The sequence below is a fragment of the Typha latifolia genome, chromosome 1 (assembly GCF_019914945.1).
Source record: "Typha latifolia isolate L0001 chromosome 1, TyphaL0001v2, whole genome shotgun sequence".
Taxonomy (NCBI): Eukaryota; Viridiplantae; Streptophyta; class Magnoliopsida; order Poales; family Typhaceae; genus Typha; species Typha latifolia.
Window position 1 is genome coordinate 5,035,490 of NC_133086.1, and position 27,661 is coordinate 5,063,150.

A 27,661-nucleotide genomic window follows, 5' to 3' on the forward strand; every position below is an offset into this window, starting at 1 on the left:
CCCATTACAACTTTATCTTTAGCTTGGATAAAGAATGATTGACCTAGGTATCTGACTTTACATCTAATAATCATATTGGACCACTATGAAACATCAGCACTATGCTTTGCCATGAACTCAAACACTCAAAAGTCATTGTGAACAGAATGAACCAAAGATTCACTCTCAGCAGAACTGTCCCAAGATCAGTAAAAGTTATTTGCTTGAAACAAATTTCAGTCTTCAAATGCATCAGCGGATGCTGTTTGAAATACAAGCTAATTAAACTAAAATGAGTGCTGGCTAAGGTAAAATCAGTTGGTAAGATGCCAAGAGAGCAGTAATCGCAGTCAAGCATCAGTCAGTGCAGAGCAACACATCTTTTACTTCTTATGCATTCTAGAATCAGGAGAGTTCTGATGCAGAGGTGATAATGGCTGCCTTGGAGAATCTGAAACACTAAAATCAATTGCCCGACCAGGACTGTCATCCTTTACTGTTGATTTACGTTTTCCCTGCATAGAGAAAAGAGAAATGTATCATTGTAAACTATGTCAATGTTGGTTTATCTTTTGAGTATTTGCCACCTACATTTCAGTGCTATTGCAGAAATTTCTTTTTGATATATTTGCAAATTGACTCCTTTTCTGCATATACATTTGCAAAAGACACTCTTGTTCACCTGTTGTTTCGTAAGGTGTATTCTTAACATATTCAATTCTTTTATCTAAAATAACCTTCTTCCTTCTTATCTGACCTTTGCAAAACCATCCCAAGGGTATTTTAAGACAAACTAATAGAATATATTGTGAATATTCCTTGTGAACCAAAGGAAAAAAAAACGGTGTTTTTTTTGCAAATATACTTGAAGAACAGATTATTTGCAAATATGTCAAGAATAGATCTTTCACAATAAGGCATGTAAATGATGATAGGTAGAAAACCCTACTATTAAATAAAGGACTCGACATAATTGCAGTTAAAGGACTACAAATGAACTTCTTTGCTTTTCTTCTTTCTGCATGTGTACAACTTCATAAATTGTCATAAATATTATAAACCAATACCATATCATTGTCAGATTTATAATGAGTTAAATCTTGAATACAACAATTATGCTCTATTTTTTACTCACTTTAGCAGAAGCTGTGGCCGAGCGCTTGCCGCCAGATCCTATGTGATGTTTCTCTCTTTTCAGTAGTGCCAGCAGCCTCTTGTTCTCTTCATCCAGAATCCTATTTTCTTCAAATAGAACCTTGACCTAGAAATATGAGCATAACATTATGCCTGAGAAATTGAAGATGAGATTGATCTCATTTATCTTTACCTCTTCTTCTGCCCTGTTAAGATTAACCAGGAGGTGTTCTTTGTCCTTTCGCAATGATTCAACCTCAGCAGCTATTGCAGTTAGCTAGAGTATGCAGTCATTACAAAGTAAAAATAATTAAAGGGCATAAACAAAGAAACCAAGAGGAAAGAATAAATGTAAAGGACAGTGAGAAACAACAAAAGAACAAGACAAATGAAATTAAGAAAATAATGAAATATTTGGCAAGAACAACTTCAGTATTTTCTGTCATGATATACTTATAATATAGAAAATTAGAAACATAAGAAGTAACTTTGACATTTTCTCATACTAGATTCAAAAGCAATGAAGGTGTAGATATAGACTGTACTAAGCATCAACAAGTTTTGATTATTTGACAATCAGCTGTGAAAGACCCATGTAATTGCATGCCCATTTGGCATCAAATAGCAATCGGGTCATTCTGTGCAGTAACATAAGTTGCCAATTCCAAAGAAAAAGCATAGCATCGTCATCCTGTTATCCTTCTATCATAATGTATCTAAGACGTCCGCAAATGTGCTCTGAAGAAAATTTTCATTACACTTCTTTTATTCATTTAAAAAAGCACAGAAGCTGTATATAAGGCTAAAAACAGCATCGCCATAAAAAAAAATATTTACAATTTTGCAACAGAAAGCTCAACTCTTTATCATGCATACTTCAATTTTTAATATATTTAAGGAAACCGAGTAAAATATTATCATTTAATCCTCCAAATCACAGAATAAACAAACTAACAAATACTTATCTTTACCATATTAATTCACAAACAAATCAGAGGAGCTAGTTCTTACAGCAGTGTTGTCCTGCAGCCTCATTCGTAGTTCATCATTCTCCTTTCCCAAATCATCACAAGATTCCATAACCCTCTCAAGATCTCGTTCATAAAGAGCGCACTCCCTCTCCAACTTAGTGCAACGGATCACCAAATCATTGTATCCCGACACAATCATCTCCTTCTCCTCGATGCACCTCTTCAATCCCTGTGCATTCATGCTCGCCTCCGCCTATAACCAACATCAAAATCCCATAACAATCCGAAAATTCTTTTTTTTTGACCAAAAAAAAATAAGAAAAAACGAAAACCCTAACAAAGAAGTAAACAGAGATCGAATAGAAGGGTATTAAATTCTAACCCGGTACTGCTCCAATCGGCGGTCGGCATCTCGAAGGCGCTCCTCAAGGACAAAGATCTGATCTTGAAGGCGGCGGCGAGATTCCTCGGAGGCGATCAACTTCATCTGCATGCTCTTGGCAGAGATCTGGAGGCCGAGGGAGCTCTCAATAGATTCGCGAATGTAGTCATCGGTCTCCGGGGGAAGAGACATCGTGTGGGAAGGAGAAGGATCCTCCTTCGGGTTTACTGGAATGGAAACCCTAAATATGGGAACAACTGACGCAAAACCCTAACCTAGGATAGATCTAGAAGGGCAGAGAAGGGAAGGAAAGGAAAGGGAAACGGATTACCCGCTAGGGTTAGAGAATGAGAGCGAGAGAAGAAGAAGAAGAAGAAGAAGAAGAAGAAGAAGAAGAAGAAGAAGAAGAAGAAGAAAGGAGAAGGAAACGCATTATCGATTTCAAAATGGATCACGCGAATAGCCGTTAGAAGTAAAAGTGTTTGTTTCATTGTTAGAGGATTGTTTGCGGCCATGGTTGCAGGAATTTACTGCAGTCGCCAGCGTGACACTGTTCAAGAGGCTCTCTTTTATTTCCTTTTCCTCTTGTGAAAATTGTTGTTTGATGATTTGGATTTTTCCCTGTTATGTGTTCAAAGATAGGACTATAGCTTGATAAAAGATAATTATTTATTAATTGGTTTGAAAAAGATCTAACGGTTAAGATTGTTAAGGATATAATAGAAATACAATAAAATTAAAAGATATCACCGGTTCAATAGATAATTATTTTTTAAAAATATATTACCTTGCATATTATTTTTTTATAATTATATTATCTTAATACATTTTCAAATAGAAGACATATATATTCTTAACTCGGTGTAATTATCTTAATAATTTATCAAATAAAAGATATATATATCCTTAACTCGAAGTAATGTATATATATCATAATAAGAGTATTATATCTTTTTATAATTAACTTATGAAATTTTAATTAAATTTTATATGTTTGATTATTTTGTATTATTTGCATATATATCTCTGGTTAGTTTAAGATTAATTTAAATTAAATTTAAAAATAAATAGAGATAGAGAATCATATTTATTCAAAGAATTAAATTTAAATAGTTTACTATTAAATAATATCTCCTATAATTAAGGTATAATCATATCTATTAAGTATTTGCCTAAATACTTTATTAGAGTGTAAACTTAATTGTTTAGAAAGTTATACTCATACACCATGAACTAATAATGAACCCCTTTTTATCTTCTGACGCAGCTTAGATTAATACTAAACAAGTAGGGTGCTAATCTTTTACACACGAAATTACACGAATGACTAAGATTTCGTACTTGCCTCTACAAACTTTTACCAGCGCCGCCTGCCTGATATGATCATTGTTTTTGTCTCAACTTTCAACAATCAAAATATCAATTCGATGTCAACTGAAGAATGACAGCATAGGGCATTTCAGCGCCATTGATAGTAAGAAACTCGCAGTCCTACATGAACAAAATGAGGTTCATTTGACAATGAAATTGGTATCAGAGTTGAGACTACAAGGATCTTGCGGTAGAGGAAGAAAAGCTTACATGCACAACAAAGTAGAACAAAACCCTTCTTTCTTTCTTTTTTTTTTCTTTTTCTTTCTTCTTGAGAGAGAGAGAGAGAGAGAGAGAGAGTGGGGTTTACAATTCAGTAAAATAATTTAGAACTAAACCATTTACCCAGTAATATTATCATAAAGATGCACGCTGCTGTTAATAAACTCAATGCGTAATTCATGGATTAATCACGTAAAGTTGACCGTGTTATCTTTCCAGGAGTCTTCTTTACTTGGGGAAGAAACTGGATAGAACAAGGTCTGAGAGCAGTCACATTAGCCTGGAGACATTATTCATGAACCCAACATTTGCAGTAATATAACCAAAAATTGTGTAAGTTGATACAAGATGGAAAAGAAACACTGCATGGATGACCAGACTGACTCAATGCCCTTATCCTCTGTGCGAAGCCGCAGAATTGTATCAAACTTCCATACCTCCAAAGTTTTGTGGCATGCTATAAATAAGTGCTAATTTATAGCAAAGCCAGAAGAATCAACAGTAGCTCAACTTCCAATCAGGAGCATCAGTACAACTACATTGCCTCTACATCTACAAGAATTGCATGAAGCTCTGTCATCTTTTGTCTTTTTCTCTCAATTTTATCTTCGAAATTTCTTTCTCTTTGATTTCGTGTCACTGTCATGTCCTTTCCTTTTGTCTTTGCCCATTTCCTTCTTCTTTCTATGCTTATCAGCTTTGTCTCTATTGGACTCTATACTAATCAGGCCACTTGCAGACAACTTAACTCCATTTTGGAGAACCTTCTCCAAGTCTGGGTTCAGGATACCCTCATTTTTTGCTTTCATATTAATCTGGAAAGCATTCCCAACAAATTAGTAAAGAAACCTCAAAACAGGAAGAACAAAAGAAAAGATAAGTTTATTATTAACAATTACTTCATAAAGAGAGAAAGTACTGACCATTACTTCCTTGGCAGCTTCATTGAGATCTTCATCCACCGTCTTGCTGTGAGGGGTCATTTCAATCTATTGAATGATTTGAGATAAGCTTAGATTACAACTATTAGGACAACAGTAAATTCATAGAAGTTGTGTCATTTGTATTATCATGGCATAATGTGACAAGACCTCTTCTCCTACAGTAGACCCATAATGCAAATTTTTGGAAGCAGCAATAATGCTTCCAGTATGCCAACCACACTGATGGTGTTGCTTAGAGCAATTTTAGGTTTACCACCATGAACTCTATAATCTATATTGCTGGTTCAAGTTATGGACCAGACTTTGTACTGGTTAAATCTTCACTGGGACACATGGCACGGCTTACCATTTTTTCCTATAATCGACCTCTGACACCACTCCAGATTCTTAATATGTGCAACCTCATAGATAGTTAACATGCATTAACACAGCTTAGATCAAGTATGGTAACAGATTGCTGAATTGTTGGTACTCCTAAGTAATGCTACAACAAAGGCTATGCCTCTCATGGGTTCATAATATTGCTTGCGGTTTTGTTCCTAGGTTGATGAAGTGATCAATAACTCATAATCCATTAATAAATCACCCAGAGATGATCCTTGCAACCTAAATAATCAGAAATTTAATAAATATACAGAATAACGAAAATGTACTTACTTCTTTAAGTCGAGGTAAAGTTTCATTAATTTCCTTTGAGGCAATGCCATATAGGTAGTTGTACAATCTCTTCATCAACTTAAAGAATAATGATTGCACCTGCTCTCTTTCTAACTCCATTTCTTCCTGCGAAGTTATAGACCAGAATATGCAGTTATGCAACATAACATCCTGTAAATGATAATCTATCTTCTTTTTTAATGTTAGTGAACTCACCTTGACAGAAGTAATCTCTTTGTTCTGGAGACCCATACATAATAGAACAGATGCTTGAAGAGCAGATAATGTTACAGGAAGCTTTTCTTGGAAATATAGATGCGCGACCGTAGGCACAAGATCCAGAATCTGGACAATGCAACATACAAAATATTAAACTAACGTCCTCCTATAGAAAGTTATGCATTTATAATTTAAATAAGATCTGTATTTCTGAAGAGGAAAGATAGATAAACTCAAATGCAATAGCAAATATTCATTAATCAGACACAGTGGTAGCACAAAAGTCTATGTTTTGAGATAAGTTTTTCGCTCATGAATCCATGGAACTTCACATATCTCCATGTAAACTTCATCTCCAGAGAAGAGAAAATCCCATGGATTTAAAGTCAACTCTGTAAAAGGAATATAAGATAAAAAATTAAACAATGATAAATCGAATGTTATATGTTCGATAAAGAGGGAAAAAGTGACTACATATCAGCACTTGAACAGAAAAATGATAATTTTCATAGCACACTGGAGGAATTAAATCTCGCTAAAGATAAATTTAGAGCATCAGCTTCTTGACATTGTTACCATCTTTTGTTACATCAAAGATCTACATAATATGGCTATATAATCTATCCAATTGAAACATCATGTGCACCAATAGACGTCAATTTGTCATGTCAAAATGCCCCCTTAATTTATGACTAACTATACCATGATAGTTAGTAGTTGAAGTTAATATATAAAGGACTAGGACAGTTTATCAAGCTATTTAAGCTCACGATTAGAGATGACAATGACTTCTCTAATGCACATTGCTCTTTCTCTCATTCTCTCTCTGTCTCACTGTCTCTCTCTCTCTCTCATTCTCTCTCGCTGTCTCTGTTATTAAATTGTTAAATTATATTAAAGCTTCTTTAATCTCTGTCTGTTAAATTGTTAATCTGCTAATACATATCTCTTTACTAATGTAGTTTTATTGCGGTTGAAGAAAAATGAATACTGAAAATAATCCTGATTCTAGTCAAAATACTGCATCTTCTGTGGATGATAATGCTCCCTTGTGGAGATATGTTAGTAAGATGGAGAAATTGGGAGAAGGTGGAGGAAATCATAATTTTAGATGCAATTATTGTCAACAAGTCTATAAGGGATCATATTATAGAGTAAAGGCTCATTTGCTGAAAATTAGTGGGCATGGAATTAGAGGTTGTCCAAAAGTGAGTAGTGAACATGTTATAGAAATGAAAAGGGTTGTTGATATTGTCGAGATGAGAATTAAAAATTCGATGCCTAAACAAATTCCTTTGCCAAAATTTGGACAAGCGGCATCTTCTAGTAGCTCAGTTGGAGGTGTAGGTTTTGATATGGGAGGGACATCAAGAAAAAAAAGAGCAACATGAATGACACCTATTGAGAAGTCATTTAATTCTGGTGCTCGCAATCAATTATATTGTGAGATTGCAAGAATGTTTTATTCAGCTGGGTTGCCTTTTCATCTGGCAAGAAACCCTCACTATATTAGAGCCTTTCAATTTGCAGCAAATAATAATATTTCTGGATTTGTGCCCCCTGGCTACAATATATTGAGAACTACACTACTTCAACAAGAGAGCAAATATTGAAATGTTGCTAAACCCTATTAGAAGCACATAGGGAGAAAAAGGGGTGAGTATTGTATGTGATGGTTGGACTGATGCACAGAGGAGACCGCTTATAAATTTTTAGCGGTGACTTGAGAGTGGGCCTATGTTCTTGAGAGCTGTGAATTTTTTACTTTAGATGTATCAAAATTTTATTTTATTTATTTATTTATTTCGCCGTGTCCTATGCCGTGTCCGTGTCCTATATTTTCAAAATTTGTCGTGTCGCCGTGTCCATATCGTGTTGTGTCCGTGTCCCGTGTCCGTGCTTCATTGTCGACAACAAATCAACAGCAGCAGTATAAGCAATCAACAAGTAGCAGGACTAACTGAACCAGCATAAAAGTATACACTTATGATAATTCTCAACTAGATCAACAAGAAAAACTTTAGTTTTGATGTCTATTGGTTTTACTTCTCATGTAAAATTTCTCAACTCTTGACATAATCTTCGGAAACTCTGAAGTGATATATGCAACAAAATTAGGGGTGTAATAGACATCACCATCAAAATGACTAAAAGAGAATAAATCATGTTCTCGCAGTCTCAGTGAAAGAAATCTAGTTAACACAAATCAGAAGATCATGAAAGTAATGAGAAAAGCACAGAGTAAGTAAATAATGAATGAAATAAAGAAAAATAAATTAAGATCAGGAAGAAGCTAAAATAATTCTTTTTTATTTCGTGTTCACCCACTCACCATATGATAATCAGCATGATTGTTGGTATATGCCTCTAGGCGCTTCATGTCATATGGAGATAACAAGTCCCCTGGTTGCTTCAATGTATCATGGGAGACAGCTAATGCGGATTCATGGTCTGTGAAAATTATCTTTGGTGCCAAAATGCTAGCACAAGTATCAAGAACAATTATAAGCATATGGCTCCATGTGTGTACCCAAAGAACAGAAATAAATCTTAACCCACCTCGTCGCCAGCTCATACTTAAACGCACGAAAAGTACTACCCAAAAGTCGCCTAAATCTTTGTCTGAAATCTGAACAGAGTCCAAGGAACTCATGTTATTCTATTGCCAGAGATTAGGAGCAAGGATAGAAAGATTGCCAATAGTCGTACCAAACATAGAAAACATGCAATTTTGAGAAGCGATTGCATTGGCGGTGGCGGTGGGTCAACCACCCCACATATGCATTATGTGGTTCAACCACATATAACCAACATATGCAAACAGCACACTCTTTTTGAGAACACTCCGCACACAAATGTGACCGAATATTGACTGCATATGCGGACACGCATAAGTGGCCACATATTGACCTCCAATAGCAGCATATTTGCTGGATATGCATATGGCCCTCATATGTATATGAAATAATATGTTTTGATATTAAGATATCATATATTGTGGTATTAAAATATCTGTACTGCTTCATAACATTTTATTATTAATTAATTTTGTAGGTGCAACTTAACATACCTGAAAATATTTATTGAGTAAGTTAGTTATATGATTAGGAAGTAGCATGCTTAATGGATAAGGATATTATGAAGATTATTCTCCATATATTAATCCGCAATTTTTACCTATTCATTAGCTTAGTATGCTAAAATATTCAATACACTAGATAGCTTGAAAATACTTATCGAGTAATTAGATGATTAGGAAATAGCATCCTTAATGGATAAGATATTATGAAGATTATTCTCCATATATTAATTTGCAATTTTTACCTAAGTTATTTTAGAATTTTTATTGCTCCTGTAGATGCGACCACAAACTGCATATGCACTATGCGGTTCTATGACTGCCAGCATATCATCGGCATTCTTCACAACATTGCATACAACTCATACTAGACATAACCAACATGATATAACACTATGCCAAGATTATTCTTTCGTGTCACCCAACCTCTTAACCTCATTAGAAAAAATTCCATATCAGCCAGAACCATTTCTGACCCCTCTATCCAGCCAACAAGTACAAGGGAGTTGACCACACAGTTAAACAAACGACAAGCCAAGACATAAAAAAATCAAATGGAGTTCTTACCTTGATAAAAGGGATCAAAAAATCCAGATTTAACAGATCCACTAACTTCAATTTCATCACTGTTTAAAGGCTTCAAGACCATGCAAGTATGCTCACCAGTTACAGCACTCTGGACAAAAACAGAGAAACATACAATTATATCCAACATAAGAGTTGAAGAACATCAGTTCATAAGACAAGAAACAATAGATAGATGGGCAATGCTAACCGGAGATTGGCCAATATAGAATGGATAGAAGTTTAGTCTCCTCCAAAACTTGAATAGTTCTAGTGTTAATCCAAAAGAGACACCAATGTAATGGAGCTTTTCAGGCCGACGTTCACGAAGATGCGCAAGAAGAGGAGGAAGGTTTGTCCTGGGCTTTATTTTCTCTTCTAATAAAGAAACCTGCAAGCAAGCATAGAAATTAGAAGGCTGGAGAAGCAGACATAAAATTTATGACATCAAAGGCCTCTGATACCACAAAAGACTCTACAACATGCTGAAGACATCTTCAGACTAATGCAAATTCCAGAACCAAGCCCATTGAGATAAATAATTTAGATACAGTTACTGGTATCTACAAAAAAAGTTATTTATGATTTCCTGCATGAGGTATTAATTAAAACCATGTACTGTCAAAATAATCCATGAATTACCTTCTCTGCAGCTTCAGTGACTTTAATATCGGACTCTTCCCTTTCCTCCTCATTGTCCTCTGGGGAAAGTGTCATCTGCCCTTCGTAGTACCTGCAGATACATAGAGGTAAAACTTCACACATTATCCCAACCACCAGAAAAGACAGCAACAAAACAGGAAAAAAAATGCCTGCAAACCAATTGAAAGGAAATTCTGACATACAATAATATATATATATATATATATATAGAGAGAGAGAGAGAGAGAGAGAGAGAGAGAGAGAGAGAGAGAGAGAGAGAGAGAGAGAGAGAGAGTATTGTATAGAATAAAAAAAAAGTTATAGTGCTACAAAAAGCTGTAAACCAAATTATCCTTCCACAGAGCAGACTACCAAATAAGTGGTTGAAGATTGATTCATCATTTAAATAGCCCACTGGAGTATAGTGTAGTTTCACCTCACAAGGAGAACAAGCAATAGATTGAAGGTAAACAGGGTTTAATAGGAGAGGAATAAGGAAGAGCATGTGTTCTAAGCACAAGGTAAGAGATAGACCAAGCCGGTAAAGGATAACCAACGTTCAACTGGTATCAAACTTATTAAAATCCAATATCCATGTTGATCCTTCTCATTGCTGTTTGCACTTTGCACTTTTTCAATCAAATTCACAACAAAAGGCCTGACATTTATACCTGATATTCATGGGTCACTGTCCATTGAAAGAAACACGGATATACATGTAGGCATAAGGAAATTATGAAAGTATAAAGAACAAACCTTGTTAGAAGGTCCACAGCAGCTGAACCATATCCGCACTGCAAAAATCAAAAGGCAAACATGCAGAATATCAAAAAAGAATAAGAACAATAAGAGAAAATTCGTAAGAAACTGGCAGGCAATTGAAAGATACCCTCAAACAACTAGGATGGACAGCAATTCGCACAATTCGAGCTCCTGAAAGACTTGGAAATACATCGTCTTGAAATTGTTCACAAAATTTCCAAGGTATTTGATCACCAAAAGGTTGGCGACCCTCACTCAAACTTTTTATAGCAGATTGCTGTGATATTTTCCCTTCTAGACAAACCTGATGAGTAAGATAAAATGTTCCACAATTAGACATTAGATTTTCAAAAGATAAGAAACCTAAATGTCCATCTGAAACCAGCAAACACAAATAGAAAAATTATCTGCAATTTTTAAGAAATCACTGATTCTACTAATATTATAAGTTGACTAACTAATAACTAAAGTTTGGTGAGATATTTGGTACTTTAATTCGCTAGAAAGTTAAGGTTTAGTAGGAATACTGATCTATTAAAACAATTCAGAAGCCTCAAGAACCTCTGTTTGATCTTATAACCATTATGCAGATGCTCAGAATGTTGTACATTATCCTCCAAAATAGGGTTAAACAGTGGTGAGGAACTGAGGTTCAATTTAATAGCTGGAAATTAACTAGTTTGGTTGTTCCCAGCTACATGTGCAGACTCCGCTAAAGCATCCTGCACACATTGCGGCAACTTTGTCGAGTCCGCTAACACAAGTTTCTCCATCAAACAATTCGTTGAGTGTCCCCTGAGACATAATTACCCAGCAAACAATAATCCACGGCACTCCTATCTCTCCGATGGAGAACATGATTGCCAGATTGATCTACTAAAAGAAACTTCAATCGGAACTTAATCACCAATCAGCAGTCTTACTATAATACTGACCTACTACTAGAAAACTCTGCGTCAATATATATAACCCCATGAATGAAATTTGAACTATCTAGACTAAAAGAGAGTTGAATCTTCCAACACCTAAACCAGCTTTCGTTATATATTACCATCTAGGTCAGCCAGAGAGATAAAATTGGCGCTATCATTCTTCTCGGTAAGGGATATGAAGCATCCTCCTTATAGGGATGATGCTTCTTGGTATAGGCCGTTTCGAGCAAGCTTTCCAAATTAGACATTCAGCTGTGCATCCAAATCTGATGTTAGCATCCATAAGCCACTCAAAGCCGGTCTAAAATAGATGAATAATGATGAAACATAATTAACCACAAAAGACCGAATACCATCCAGGTCCAATAATATGGACACCTCATCGATGTGTTTAAGAGTATTGGAGTAGTACACGGTTAGACAGGTGCAGTCTTAGTAAGCACTAAAAACGTTATCATTCAGAATCAGTCTTAAAATCCATTCCTCAAAAAATACTGATCCTACTTATAATTTTCATCATGAAAATTTTCCAAAATTAAAAGAACTATAGGTGATAGACAGGTGACCACCTAATATCTAGGCACTAGGTTGGTCCTAGGCAGCCACCCAGAAATCAAAGCAGTTAAAATAGAAAAAACAAAAAATAATAAATAAAAATGTTGACATAAATACACAAAGCCAAAGGAATATATATAAAACATTGTCTTTTAATTCAGAACATATCAAGATAATAGAAATTCACAAATCTCGCAACATTTATCACAAGTTTGAAATTAAAGATGAACTTACAAACTAGAACATGATAAAAGAGACTGAGGCAGAGACCTAGACAGACCTCAAGCAGAACCTAGCCATACTTTTTCTCAAGCTTGGTGTCTAGGCAATCAGCAGGTCAAAGAAGATAATTATTTCTCACTGCCATATGGGTCAAAAGTAACTCAAACAAGATGAACAAAATTGTTTGCTCCTGCTAATGGGAACACATCTATGGTGTTCCATAAATGCCGGTCTACATTTGTTCCATTAAAGCAGTGGAACAGGCACCAATTGGTGGCAGGCACATAAGATACCATATTAGTTTCAATCTATAAAGCATGATAGAGTTAAAACCTGAATGACGCATAAAATATCTGGGAGTTGATTTTTTGACTCGTCAACAGGACCTGACAACAATTGATGAACAAATTAGTACAGCAGATTTATAAGAACAATAAAATGTCAGTTGACTTGGCAAGGGTATGGGTGGAATCATAATTGTACAAAATGACAGTTCACGTAAGAAACTGTACCAAGCAACACGAACAGGTGATGTGCAGGAGCATCGGCCATCAGTTGCAAATCATTTGGTGAATTCTTGTAGTGGGAGGACACATAGAGAGCCATCATTCGCTGACATATTAGTAGATAAAAGCAACATAAATTAATCTCAATAACACAGAACTACTTCATAACTTTCACATAAATCCATATGCAACTTTGCAGCAACTGATCAATAATAAAATGAATAGGAGCAGAAGTTTCTGGATCTAGAAGCCAATAGAGAAAGGCAAACTGCAACAAGATTACCTGCAAAAATATCTCACTCTCTTTATGATATGAGAAAAGTGTGTCTCGGTTGACATAATAAAGATCACATTCTGATGGATGAGGTGCTCTACATGAACAAAGAGAGTCATCAGAAAGTACAGTATAGATACAGTATAGAAGGGTGCCATCAAGATGGTAATGCTAACCCACTAATACTTGGAATGTAACTTGCAACATCTAGGCAGAGTAGACCATTAAGCCAAGACTCAATCGGATCATCAGACGCATATCTGATAGATTCAGTCAATTCAATTTTTGTGAATTCCCTACCTACAAACCAAAAGAAAATAGATCAACTTCACATCCCACTATCATCACATGATAACAGAGGCTATTGGGATACCAAAAAGATTCTTTCTTCCATGTATTCTCCAAACAGTTGAAATACTGCAGTTGCCAATTGAAATGAAAATGAAATGGACTGAGAAAAGTTATCTAAATAAAAGAATAATATTAGCAGACAGGATAACCACAAGGCTTATGAAGCCACTAAAATCAGTTGGTTGCTATGACGTTGAAGTTACATGCAAGTTTTCAGCCAGAGAGAACCATACTGTGCCTCAGTAAAAATTACAGAACTGAAGGGATAAAACTTCAATATGGAGAACAAGATACTGTAGTAGAAATGAACAAGACCATAAACTAAAAAGGATTCACTCATTAAGGCGTGATAGCCGAGTGAGGCCACCAAAAATGTTGAATAGCACAAACGAGCATGAAAAGGCACGTCCCACGCCAGAGTCCCCCATTAGTGCAAAAAAGAACTGTGCCAGATTGGCACGATTAGCATTAGGCTACCGGAGAGGATCCCTTGTTCAGATGCCAATAGGACTCTTTAATGAAGGATTAAGAATGGAGCAACTACACATTACATGACCATCTCATGTTAAAGCTATCAAGTAGAGGAGATCAAAGAGAGAAGAGGAAGAGACAAAAGACATAATTAGATTACAAAGAGAGTAGATAGACAGAGATTTGATAGACAGCTTACAGAAGGATAAAGGTCTTCTTCTAACTCCTTACATCCATATGTTTCAACTTATTAAATGCCTCCTGTAAGAATCCTAACATTTCCAAGGTAACTAGTTTGGAACATCTACATTTAATATGCTACATTTAGATTGAATCATTGAATTAGTACGGTATATAGCATGTCTTTAATTTTTATATCCTTCCCAAAAATTCGATCCAGCTTTCCAAACTTATATATCCTGTCGTGCAGTGCCACTAGCACGCATTTATAATATTTTTAATAAATTTTAAAAATAATTAAATATATTTTTCGGTCTTCGATATGTCTATCTTTAGTTTTTTGTTTAAATATATGTACTAAAAGTTCAAAACCTATATTATAATATTTTATCTTTAGATTATTTTTGTAAATGACATATTTTATTAAAGATAAAGCAACAATTAAATATAAATATTATTCAACACATACTATGATTGAAGACATCATTAAAACCGATATTAATAATTGAACACTCCATAATATAATTAAACACATAATATTAATTAATAATAATTTAATAACTAAAATTAATATCTAGTTGAACGTAAAATGATGAGGATCAAAGACTTTATTTACTAGCACAAGAATAACACGAAAATGTTGCACTAAATACTGTCGATATTCTTCAAAATTCATTCACTAATAGTATTGCACGTTGTGACGTCTTACAGTCTTCGTACAAATAGAAATTTTATAATTCTCCTAAGATATAATATGGATATTAAATATACATAGAAATGAACGGCACTGGCATAGACACACCATAAGCATATATAGATTGTGGACATAAAATCTAATAATAGTATTTTGCCTCTGTTGAATGTGATTAACATGATGGTAATTATAATAAACTCATATCATTATGTGGGTGCACCTCTCGTGGTGTTTTGCTACCTACAAACTCAAATCCTCTATAAAAATAATACATCTAAGAAGGTTGTGTAACAGAGACACATGTCTCATCTCCATCATCACCACCACCAGACTCACCATCACAATTATCATTATCATCATCATTATCATCTCTAGTCTTATTATCATTAATTTTATTTAAGTCTTCAATTGATCAGTTGATTTGATAATGATTGATAAAAAAAAATTTAAAAATGACTCCACATGGCAAAAATTTAAAAATGGCTCCACATGGCACAATGACAGGCATGCGAACGTGCTGGCCAACACGTGGCACACCCCGTATCAAGTGTCGTGCCATTATTGGCATGACAAGTGACAATCAGCACGGCTATCCATGGGAGTAAGGTCGAATGAGGCCAGAATAGTAAATATTCGATGTTTCGACAGTCGTCGGAGGGTGACGGACGGCCAAGCATAGTAGTGGACGGCCGTAGAGTAGGATGACTGCTGAAGGAAGAAGGTGGCTAAAGTTTGAAAGATCAGAAAGCTTATAACCCTAAAAAGATAAGGACGATCTAACGGCTACAGTAAAAGATAAAGACAAGATAATAAAAATAATTTAACTCAATTCTCATTCCACGATTATTATCAACACATGACCACTCTTATTTATAGAAGGAGAAATCTTTTCTTAGCAGATCGGCTCCACATACGAATTATCTGATTTATTTAAAATTTAAACAATAAGATAAATCTAACTCAAGTTGACTTGACTGACTTAACTCACATAATCTTATCGTAACAATTTACCACGCTTCCAATCACCTTATTCTCAAGGTGTCCACAGTGGTTTTCATACCTTTCGTCGCTCTCGAAATGCATACCCTCGATCTTCATGTGGGTCTCGTCTACCACGTGGAGGAGGGCCCCACGGTGAGTTCTGCTCTATGGTCCACTTGTTTGAGCCATAGTCTACCTTGATCGAGGGTGGCTTAAGCCAAATACTAGCCATTGGTGGTTCGAGCCTAGGTCTTGGTGCATATAATTTAGACCATGGCTTAGGTGTAGATGATCCGAGAAAGGGAGTGGATGTAACGGCTTGGATCAAGAGCACCTGGATCATCGTTGGGGGAAGGCTAAGGTTTCGAGCCCTAGCTTCCACCACAATTGGGAAAAACGGTGCTGAGGCCACTATTAGGGGCTTCTCCGACACAAAAGAGGCTGCTGGGAGGTTCTGCAGTGCCAAAGGGGTCTCCACCGCTATCGGAGGAGTTGAGATTGCGGTTTCGCCTGGTTGGTTCTTTCCCTCACAACTTGGGTTTGTCTCACAGTGCGGAGCTGGTTCCTACATGGCCGACGACGCTGCACATGTGGGTAGGTGGGTGGGTGGTAAAGAGCTCGAATAATCGTCGTCATGACTTGGCTCGCCTTCTCGATCCTCTTAGCACTCTCCACGACGAATCTAGCGACCTTGTTAGGAAAATCTTTAAAAAATGCCTTCACTCAAGCCGACGACTCGTCGTCAACTGTTGGTAGTGGTGGCAGGGGCGTCAAAGAAACTCCCATTGGAACAGAGATGAGTTTCTGGTCCTCCATGGTCGCTCTCTCTTCGTTCATTTTGGATCACATGTTAATCATCGTCCAAGATCAGCTCTAATACCAATATTACGAACCAGATCTAAACCAATCTGGATGTAAGAAAATTATGAAAATTTTTATGGTGGCTCTAATGGTTTGGTTTTACAAAAATCGTAATCGAAATAAAAAGATAAAATTGAAATAGTGGAGTAAGGTCAGAACGGTAAATATCCGATATTGCGACAGTCGTCGAAAGGTGGCGAACAGCCAAAGATGGTGGTGGGCAGTCATAAAGGTGGCTAGTGGAATAAGATGATGACTACGATTTGAAAAATCAGAAGACTTCTACAGTTACAATGTACTCTTAAAAAGATAAAACGATCTAACGACTACGACAAAGATAAAGACAAACTTAACTCAATTCTCATTCCACGATTATTATCAACACATAAACTACTCGTATTTATAGAAGTAGAAATCCTAGCGAATCGAATCCACATACGGATTATCCGATTTATTTTAAATTTAAAACAACAAGATAAATCTAACTAATTTAAGTTGACTTGATTGACTTAACCCATATGATCATATCATAACAATAATGAAAGAAATTTTCAAAAAGCCAAGGATACAAGAATATTAGAATTATGTATTGTGCAGTTTAGTATAGAATGTTTCTAAGATTAAACTATCAACTTTTGTGTTCATGTGTCTTGCTTCACAACATACTCTTGTCATGAGACCAAAAGTAGCAAGATATGGTTGCAGCATCAAGTATCAAAAGTGTTCTCTGGAAGCCTTTGATATTGGCATAATTGTCTACTAGAGTACCTATGTCTACATAGTCACCCTTAAATTGACCAATACCCACAGCACCTTAGACTTAAATAGAACCAAGCCCAAAGGTATTGCACCATTTGTTATTTATCAGCCTTTGACCTTCATTTGCTATTTGTTCCAATCATCCTTTCATTTAATAATATATGCTGCAATCTGATTCTTTCAAAATTTAGAATTACGCTTTAAGAATCCCGAGAATGGGGCCAAATCCTGAGTAGGAAAATACCAATTTTTTATAAATTTCAGCCCAAGAATCTATTCAATTTAAGCATTAGGTGGCTGGCAATAGGGCAATTAAATTTACCAGCCTAATTATTCCTAGATGAACTTGCTATATTGAAGTAGTAATCCACGCTTTTTACCTAACACCAAAGTTTGTATAGTTGCTCTAATTTTACCATGCCTCATGAATTACATTTCGAAGATGCCCACTTAAATGAACTAAAATAGAGATATAGAACTTACCAGAATTGGATGCATGAGTACCCTGTCTAGATGACAGACTTTGTGATCTCAATTGCTCAAAAAGCTTCAAAGACAATGAGCGCCCAGTGCCTTCGTAGCTTCAAAAATAAAATGCATGAAGCAATCACGCTGTAAGTATATAACCACATACTTCCATTTACATATGCATACACCCATCACAGCAAAAAGAATGTAACTCAAAATAGTTAGATACACAGGGTTATGCATGTGTGTAGGATACATGAAAAATAGTAGAAACACAACATACCCATTGACAGTTGATGAGAGGAAAACCAGATGAGGCCCAAGCAAAGACTTGACGATAGGTAATGGAATTGCTGCTGCTTCATCAACAACGAGCAGCTCAACTTGAGAAAGTTTTCCATGGTCATGTGGCTTCAAGTACTTTTAGAAAAGAGGAATTGTAAGAAGCAGACATGTGTATAAAGCTAGTAATGAAAAAAATTGTGGAAAGTACTAATGCTCTTTTACACAAGGAACATAAATAAATTATTAAAGGAGAAAATGTAGTTCTAAGTTCTAACTTCATCTGAGTCACCATTAGCTGTAGAACAAGTTTGTACTGAAGCTGTCATTAGACAGGAAACAAATGAGATTTACTTACAACTATGAACCTAGACATCTGCAAATATTAACTATAAACCTGTATTTCCACCTGACTGATAGAATAAAAACATCAAGAAGACTGCAAAGAGTCTAAGATACTCAGGATGGATATTTTGGATCTCTAATATTTACATACTAAGTTTGAACAACAATATGACAATTTTCATGTTAAGGATAAACATCAAATTTTTAATCTCAAAATATTTGAAAGAGTTGCTTAATCAAATTTTAAAATCTAGAAATAATTAACCATGATTTTGAATAGAGAGCACTATATACTCTAGCTTATGCCTTCAACATGGGGCTCTTCATGAGAAGGTGCACATACAGCCTCCCCCTGGACAACACACAGCAGTAACAACATGGATTTAAGTGCTAGGAAGGAGGGCGCGATAATAAAAAAAAAGCTTAATTATTCAGAGTTAACTAGGTGTGAGTTTGAAGTTTGAATATCACTACTGACATAGGGTTAAATGCCAGGCGGCAGAGGCCGTACTATCCAACCGACCATGCTGACTCGGTATTGGAATTGAGCAATAGCACTAGCATCACCTAAGGCTCAATATGTCATGCTGACATTCTGTGTGTTGGCATGGTACCATGGGAACAAACTGCTGCACAACCAATGTCGTTGGCACTTTTATCCTTGCTTACTAATTCTCCAATACCGTTTTACTCCACAAAAGTAATTTCAGCAGTAAAAATAGTTAATATTAGGTACATGAAAGTTCAGGAATAGCGCTCACTCAGTATCATCTTCATTTGCAGAGCAAGGGCAATAAGTATTTCTCAGAGGAAAGCAAAATTCATATCAAAGTTACTAGAAGTATAATAATTATCCCTTCCTAGGTCTATCATGCTAAAGTACTACAGCTTAGAAGAAACTGCGTTGTGAAATCAAAAGCAGATCTCTGTAAACTAAATGAAGGAACACAACTCAGATCATGTAGATTCTATTAAACAAGGACATTGAATACCATAATTTGGTAATTGAGAATAGAACTAATATTTAAATCTACAACCTATGCTCACACAACTCATATCTTGTGCCACCCCTATTAGTGCATTACAAAAGGTCCAGTAGAAAGAGAAATTTCCCATTATCCATCTATCCAATTTTGCACAGAAACAACTGACAACTTATTGTGTGATAGTGTGACTATCTTAACCAATATCCCAATTCATAACTATAGATAAATTACCTGTATTGTTTGGCGATGTTGCTTGTAGACATTTATTCGAACTGTTGATTTACCCGCTTCAGAATCAGCACCCTTCACCACATCATAATGCAGATGCTCCTATAAAAAAAATATGAGTAAAAGGTATAGCAAAATAAAGTTAAGCAAATTATGAGTTTGGAAGACATTTTAGTTTACAGAGGCAAATATAAAGAAAAAAAAAAGCACATCTTTCAACCTTTCTTGTGTTGGTATATAACTATAGATACACGATTTTGCCAACTATATAGGGTTGGGCAAGTTGCCTAGATCCCAACTCAATGATGAGAAAGCTCCAAATGAACCGACAAAAATTTACAATCGATTGACAATTCAATATCAACCATTTAAAAAAAGTGCCAAATTCCTAGCGAAATTATTAAAGGAACCTACAAGAAAAGCTACTCAGCCAGTTCGTGGTAAAGTAATCTATTCTTCATTGCAATTTAGGCTCCTGATACGAAAAGGAGCAACCTCTCGAGAAACTCCTTTAGGCATGGAAAATGGCTTCATGAGGGAGATAGCTACTTTTTGCTGTAGAGGTTCTGTTTCATCTCTAAGGCATGGATAACCCAAAAATCCAAATAATAATAAGCCCATATTTCTAATTCAAAATATAGAAATGGGAGTTTTTTTTTAACCGCCAACTCAAGATAATAATATCTTATAGCACCTAATGTCCTTAAGAAGACTATGATATCCGTGACTTTTCTCCTATATCCAACCCAACATTATCCATTTCCTATAGACTCTATAGTTCATATAGGCATAGATAGATATATATATATATATATATATATATAGAGAGAGAGAGAGAGAGAGAGAGAGAGAGCACTAACATGCAATGCAGAACTAGGATACATGATATATCATTAGTCAATCAATGACTATGTCAGCACATCTCTTACCAAAGTAACAAACAATGAAAAATGGGAATAACACATGCATCCATGATGGCATATGGAGATTAACTTCTGAGTGCAATTTTACTAAAAGAATAAGGTGAGATCAAAAGATATCAGAAAGACACAAACCTTGTATTCTAAAGCATTGATTCCCTTGCAGACAAACTCAAACAAAGTCTTGAGATTCTCTGGGCTGGGAGCAGAGACAAAGATGTTTGAATACCTAACCAAAGGAAACTGATTAGGGGTGACTGAGCTACAAAAGATGGATACAAAATGACAAACAGATGAATGGAGATTTTTCTCAGTTCAAGGATAGAACCCTGCAGCAACAGCCCCTGCAACAGCAAGACCTAGGGCAGCTGATTTTCCACGCCCACGAGCAGCAGTTAAAGCAACAGTGCTTCTTAGTGTTTTATCCAGAATTGCATGAAGAAAAGTAGTAACAGCTTCTCCCTATTTACAGATAGAAATATTCGTTGTCATGAAATACCATCATGTAGCCAAAGCATGTCATGTCAACTGTACCTGATCCAAAGTACAACACTTCCCAATAAGAGGGCCAAGAGGGAAGTCCTCACGGTATTTCTCCTTTAGATCTTTCAGCTTCCGCTCCCTTTCTGATAACCCCTCAGAATCCTTAACAAGAAGTAAAATGAAAGGCCAAAGGTAGATGATTACAGAAATTGTAAGGAGCAAAACAAGTGCATGCATATTGACCAAAAGAACATGATTGATTGCCTGATGTTCTAGCTGAGTGCAAATAAGTATACAGACAGCTGAGTAAGAATTAAGAAGGTAATGCATAATTTAAACAGTAAGTACAGTACAGCAGGCAATACCTCGAAGACTGATAGAGGTTGAATTGATCTTATATGAGATGATATTGGTAAGACATTAAGCTCATCATCCATTACAACACACGCCTTGCATGATGCAATGGATAACAAGAACCTCTCATTGAACCGTGTAGCAGCCTGAGAATGAGACTCTGTTCGAAACCTCTCATGTACATCCTGCAATTGGTAGCACAAGACCGAGTAAAGATTTAATTAAAGGATCACTGCAATGTGATCAGAAATAAAAGCTCTCACTTTGTCAAACATATCATCCAACATCTGTAGATTAAAAAAATAAATATCAAAAGAGTATGGCAAAGCCTTTCACCAGTGATATGACGATTTTGTGAATGTGGATGACAAGATTCATGAGAATGTGATGTACTGTAAGTGATTTAGGCATTAACACATAGTTTTTCTTTTGATTTAGTAGTTGAAGTGTTGAACTGATCTAGATATGAGAGCTGTCTATTGATCAAATTATACAAGTTGCACCATTAGATCAGCTTCAGATAAATAAGTGGAAGGGAGATTTTCCAAACCAAGTAGGATAGCCTACCATAATTAAGATTTGAGGTTCACCTAGGCAACCGACCCTAATTGGAAAATCTTCCAGGGTTGTGTGAGTTTAAAGTCCAGTCCAATTCCAAGTGGAACATTTTTCCTTATTTAGATCTAAAGGATCCAAACTTATTCTCTTCCTAAGTGAACCTTACTAACCCTTCTCTAATTAAGCCTTACTGGTCATAGTGTGCAATTTCAAGGAGCAAACTGATGCAGGTTAATGTAACAACTTTGGGTTAAAGGCCTTAAACACTAGACATGCATATAGGTCATACAAGTTTTCACACTAAAGTTGGAAAACGGATGCTAAAACGATGAAAAGTATCATATGAACTATAAGGTCTGTTGAACACTAAGGGATGTCCGATCACCCATCCACAACTCTTCATATATCTTAAAAGTTAAAAGTGTCACATGAAAAGTTTTGCATGATTTATTTCCAATGGAAGGAGGCAAAAACACATGAGAATTTCAAGCAACTATATTAAAAATCTTAAACTTTCTTTAGTTTGAGTTATCTCTTCTTCATATGTATGATTTTCATTTCCTTAGTTATCCTCTCTCAGATTTTCAATGGCACACAAATTTTGCAACAACCAATAAATTGCATTAATTCTCATTGCATTGCTTAGGTCAAGTGCAACCAATCATCTGGCACATATATTTCTCAAAAAACAAGAACCAATAGATGCTTCTGCTGTTCTAATCAATGTACCAACATCCTTTTCCAAAGATTAAAAATATTAGATATACACTCCTAAAAGATAAAATCTACTATACTAATCATAATTCCGATGCAAATGCCTAGAATTTAATTTAATATTCCACCACCCAAAGCTTCAGAAAATTTAATGCGCCAGCTTCTTGAGGAACTCTTGTAACATGCTAATCATCAATTTAGGGATTTCTCTTTATGTATTGCACCATGTGGCTCCTAGAGTTCCCTTAGCTCCCCATTAAAAGTGATAAAATAATTTTGGAGGACAACTTGCAAACATGGATCTTCATCTTCATCCTCATCATCATCCAAGCCATTTTCTCAACAATAAGAGATTGGTTTGACCATAGATCAAGGATGAAATCCAAGATTTAGTGACCCACTATCAAACTGATATTAACCCCTTGAAATAGGCCAGAATTCCCAGCCAAAACCAAACAAAACAAGACAGAGAGAGGGCAAGGGAAAGCTGCCATAAAAGTTACGCAGCCCCTCATCAGGGTTAAGTAAAATACTTCGTTCGTTGCAATTTCAGCTCACGGAATCCAAAGAAATCATCCAAATTTGTAAACAACTAAACATAACGCAAAGAAATAAGAAACTTAGTATGTGAGCTACAATAAGTCCTCAGAGAAGAGTACAGATTATCCCATAAAGCTTAAACACTATAACAAAAGGTCTACGGTAAGTTATTACAAAATAGTCAATCTAACTAGCCTTAGACATAGCAAAGAAACCACTCATTGAACTATATGTCAAACAAAAGAATGACAAACATGGAGCTCCTGTCAACTGTCTAAAAGAAAAGAGAGCGCACCATAACCATGGTGTAGAGCCTTGTGAGAGAGGAAAGAGACCGAAGCAACAACACTATCAAACCACCACCCTCTACTGTCTCAATAGTTCTTGCTAGAAGATTAGGTGTCAATGCCTCAAAATCCTGAAAATAGCATCACGGTCACTATAAAAGATAAATCTGGAAACATACTGCTAGTAGACTGATTATCACAGTCAACTAAGTAGATAAGCAATGCAAGATGGAAACCTGAAGAATGCACATGCCAAATGTATTTCCAAGAATTCTTTCTGAGTCCTTATATAAGCAATATGTTATATCTGCAGTCTCGAGAAAAAGTGAAAAGGGATCCGCTTTTTCAGGGTCCATTAGTCCTCGTTGTAACAACTTCTTTATCTGCTTTGCTCTTTTCTTCTTGTGACTAAGCAAGATGAATCAATGAGGTTAGCATAAGATTATAATATCAAAAACTTGATAGCACGAAAGGTAAACCTGAAATATATATATAGTTCAGATAAAGGACTCACTAAAAAGCCACATACATTAGAAAAATATCAACAAGAAAGGCATATGAAAGAACTATAAGAGCAGTCAGGACTCAAGAATACAACTAGGAGCCTCTAGACTCTGAATAATTGTCTTGTTCAAAAGAGTTTGTGATAAGCAATAAACCTAGGAAAATATTCTTCTTGGAAAGGCGTAAGTTACAATTTGCTGATGATTCCATGTAAGACACCTGGGAAAGCACTCTACCACCCAAAATCTTACATAAAGAAACATTAAAAAAATTCACTATACTTGGTAAGAATACATGACCACTAATTCTGCAAAAGAAAATCTGTATAATTATGATTGGCCTTGTCAAAACATTTTAAACTTGCATATTTTACTTGGTCCAAATGGTTTCAATATAAGCCAAAATAGCCAATATTATACTTTTAATCCTTTATAGTATGTTTTAAATGGAAGAACGCGTATGAATGCCAAAAAACCCAAACATTCTTAGGCCAAAATAAATATACAAGGCTTGTGTTGGTTTAAGCATCGTAATTTGTTAGAATAATAGAATGCTTATACATTTCATAGTCAAATTTCTCATACTACGCCTGACCAAACAGATAATAGATAGACAATGTTAAAAACAAAATAAAGGGGTGCAACTGTGCAAGCAATAAAATTATGGAAAGAACAACTAAGCTATCTCTTCCCCATTTTGTGAGGAAACTTCACCGTGTCATTAAATATAGCACATTGGTGGGAAATATAAAAAAACAAATAATGACAAATAAGGTGTTAGTTAAAAGGGTCTCAAACTTAAGAGATGGAACCTGCTGATTTCAAGCTTCTCCTTGTAGCACCACAATACTGTGGGTCGGGTTTTCACCACTGCCTTGCTGAGCATATAATTCAGGTTCACGATCTGCGATCACCACAAGGTTTAATTAATATTATGCTAAAATAAGCATAATTCCATGCAATAAATCTCACTGTCACATCCCAAGCATAAAAAAGGATTAGAAAAACATAAAATGGCTCAACCTTTGGTTCAATAATTCAACTCAACCACTGTGTTCCAATATTCTCTTACAATATACTGGCAGAGAAAAGATCTTTACTGCTCCACAGGTAAAGATCGAATATGTTTTAGCCTTAGCATATTTTAAACCACACCAAACCAACTCAAACCACTGGTTCATCGCGGAACTCGTCAAAACTTCAACGGGAAACAAATAGCAGTGCTCCAAATCGAAACCTGGGGTCTAACGATTGCTCCAGACCCCCAAAGTGATTCAGAATAAGAGAAGAAGAATACCTGATCTCGGGACTTATCGCCGATCATTATAAACATTGAGCGATGCCGGAGCTTGACGCCATTCTCTATTAGCGTCCGGATACGGTCGTCGACCTTCTTCCTCATGACGGCCACCTCAGTAGAGGGCGGGTGAGTGTAGGGCGGAGGAATGGAGAGGGTGGAACAGGTTTGGAATAGACGACCAAAGAGCTGTATGTACGTAGACAATCGGGCCGGAGAGGGTTTTAGGGTTTATTGTAGGGTTTTGTCGTGGGGTCGTTCAGAGCTTATTATCGGGCGGGCCGATCCGGGCTCGGGCTCGGGCTCGGGCTCGGGCTCGGGCTCGGGCCGGGCTAGAAAAATATAGCCCGTTATTGCTTACCGGACCAGACTATAGACGAACTCGGGCCAAGTGTGCGGCCGGGGGGGGGGGACGCCGGAGATGAGTTGGAGCTGCGGCCTGGGGGAGGGAGAGGTGGAGAGGACGATGGAGGAGAAGAGAGAGGAGGCGGCGGCGGGATGGAGAGACATAGGAGAGATAGGAGGGAGAGGAAAGAAAAGAAAATTTTAGTGGGTTTCGAGTCGGTTGTTGGGCCGAGCTATGATGAGAAAAGCGTAGCCCATATCACCCCCAACTCCAAATAACAACTTTATACCCCATTTTTGCCCTCTAACTAGAAATAATTATATATGCAAGAAACAAGTGTGAGTGTACAGATGAAGACTACTTCTACTTGTTTGAAGAATCGAACGGCAATCATGTACAAAATCTAGAGACAAGAGACTGAGTTTACTATAGAGAATTGTGTTTCATTAAGCATACAGTTTTACTATATATTGTGCAGTTCCCTGCGGATTTAACTCATCAAGAATCTGGTGGACATCTCCAGTACTACACACGAGTTGCAATCCACTCTATAACACACTGCAATTACTGAATAATCATTAGGCTTCGTTAATATACAGACTACCTTTTCGATCTTGTACTTTTTCTTTCCTAATGTTCTTCCACAAAGTCGCCGCATCACATCTAATCTAAAAACCTCATTACTGGCCCAGCAGATTTGATGGTTAAAACGCAGACATGGAAATGGTTATTTGGATCTTGTCTAGGATTCAATAGATTTCATTACTTGTTCTCCGTGCTGACACTATCCAGATCGATTATCTATCTCACAGGTCTGCTTGTTCAACCTTCTGATGATATCATTCTACTCTTTCTGCAGCTCTATGGTCTTCCACTGGACTGAGAGTTTACTTCCCAGATGCTGGTAGTGTGTACAGTCAATGACTTTGAATTGCCAAGTGAAAACTTGTACGTAAATCATAAGCTATCCAATGGATATCTATGCGTCTTCCAACTATAATAAAGGTGGATGAATGTTTGGACTATTGGATATGATTATTAGATGAGAATTGAAATAGAGAAGCTTTGCTCGTTGTTGCATGAATTTTTAACCTTAAACTGCAACCTGGAAAGCATGTAACTCTGCCTCTGCCCAAGAGGACCTGTAGATTTTATTTTGTTCTCCAAGAATTTTGCCCATGGTTTTTAATCATCCATTTGAATTCGTATCTTGGTAATAAGGAGGGGTAATTATAAGGGGAAATGAATAGTAATATCCTCAAGTCAAGTTTACGGCAATAGGGCTCCTTATATGTTTGAGCAAATGAGCTATATATGGGAGATGGAAAGATTCTGATAACTGCTGTTTACTTTGACCAGATGAATCTGTTCAGAGGACAAAGCTAGGAATAGCAACTGAGCCACTTGATTAATTGCTGCTGTTCAACTCCAGCTCGAATTAAGATAGAAATTGAGTTGTGAGATATCTAGGTCATACTTGATCTTGTTTACATGATTAATATGTGCGTTAGCGTAGTATATAACACTAAAAAAATATATGATAGTATGAAATAAATCAAAATACTAACAAGCTTACACTATTACCTTATCTGCTCATTTCTTTATACAAATAAGTAAGATGTTGAGTATAATTATTAT

General features: G+C 36.2%; 2 protein-coding genes across 2 annotated transcripts; both read right to left on the reverse strand.

The window, feature by feature from the left end:
- Positions 1–135: 135 nt before the first annotated feature.
- LOC140781402 (uncharacterized) lies at positions 136–2,923 on the reverse strand. Its single transcript, XM_073127354.1, has 5 exons — positions 2,467–2,923; positions 2,125–2,337; positions 1,307–1,390; positions 1,115–1,240; positions 136–494 (listed from the first exon to the last, which is right to left on the reverse strand). The coding sequence occupies exons 1-5, from the start codon at positions 2,656–2,658 to the stop codon at positions 363–365; spliced, it is 747 nt and encodes a 248-aa protein (XP_072983455.1). The 5' UTR covers positions 2,659–2,923; the 3' UTR covers positions 136–362.
- Positions 2,924–4,215: 1,292 nt separating this feature from the next.
- Positions 4,216–25,894, reverse strand: LOC140791479 (RNA cytidine acetyltransferase 1-like). The gene is made up of 26 exons (XM_073142077.1): positions 25,678–25,894; positions 25,193–25,284; positions 24,114–24,285; positions 23,886–24,008; positions 21,790–21,963; positions 21,476–21,586; positions 21,270–21,403; positions 21,077–21,170; positions 20,025–20,123; positions 18,464–18,600; positions 18,196–18,293; positions 13,592–13,715; positions 13,425–13,512; positions 13,148–13,247; positions 12,969–13,021; positions 11,054–11,230; positions 10,921–10,958; positions 10,165–10,255; positions 9,734–9,913; positions 9,526–9,634; positions 8,439–8,508; positions 8,212–8,359; positions 5,877–6,005; positions 5,661–5,786; positions 4,983–5,048; positions 4,216–4,874 (listed from the first exon to the last, which is right to left on the reverse strand). The coding sequence occupies exons 1-26, from the start codon at positions 25,780–25,782 to the stop codon at positions 4,662–4,664; spliced, it is 3,051 nt and encodes a 1,016-aa protein (XP_072998178.1). The 5' UTR covers positions 25,783–25,894; the 3' UTR covers positions 4,216–4,661.
- Positions 25,895–27,661: the final 1,767 nt, after the last annotated feature.

What these genes read in the sequence shown, in the direction of transcription:
- LOC140781402 (XM_073127354.1), bottom strand. Translation starts at nt 2,658, where the DNA reads ATGTCTCTTCCCCCGGAGACCGATGACTACATTCGCGAATCTATTGAG. An exon ending in GCCGATTGGAGCAGTACCGG is followed by an intron (nt 2,338 to 2,466) that starts GTTAGAATTTAA and finishes TGTTGGTTATAG; the next exon opens with GCGGAGGCGAGCATGAATGC. An exon ending in GGCTGCAGGACAACACTGCT is followed by an intron (nt 1,391 to 2,124) that starts GTAAGAACTAGC and finishes TGCATACTCTAG; the next exon opens with CTAACTGCAATAGCTGCTGA.
- LOC140791479 (XM_073142077.1), bottom strand. Translation starts at nt 25,782, where the DNA reads ATGAGGAAGAAGGTCGACGACCGTATCCGGACGCTAATAGAGAATGGC. An exon ending in GAGAAGCTTGAAATCAGCAG is followed by an intron (nt 24,286 to 25,192) that starts GTTCCATCTCTT and finishes CATCTTGCTTAG; the next exon opens with TCACAAGAAGAAAAGAGCAA. An exon ending in ATCATGCTGATTATCATATG is followed by an intron (nt 6,006 to 8,211) that starts GTGAGTGGGTGA and finishes TGCATTGTCCAG; the next exon opens with ATTCTGGATCTTGTGCCTAC.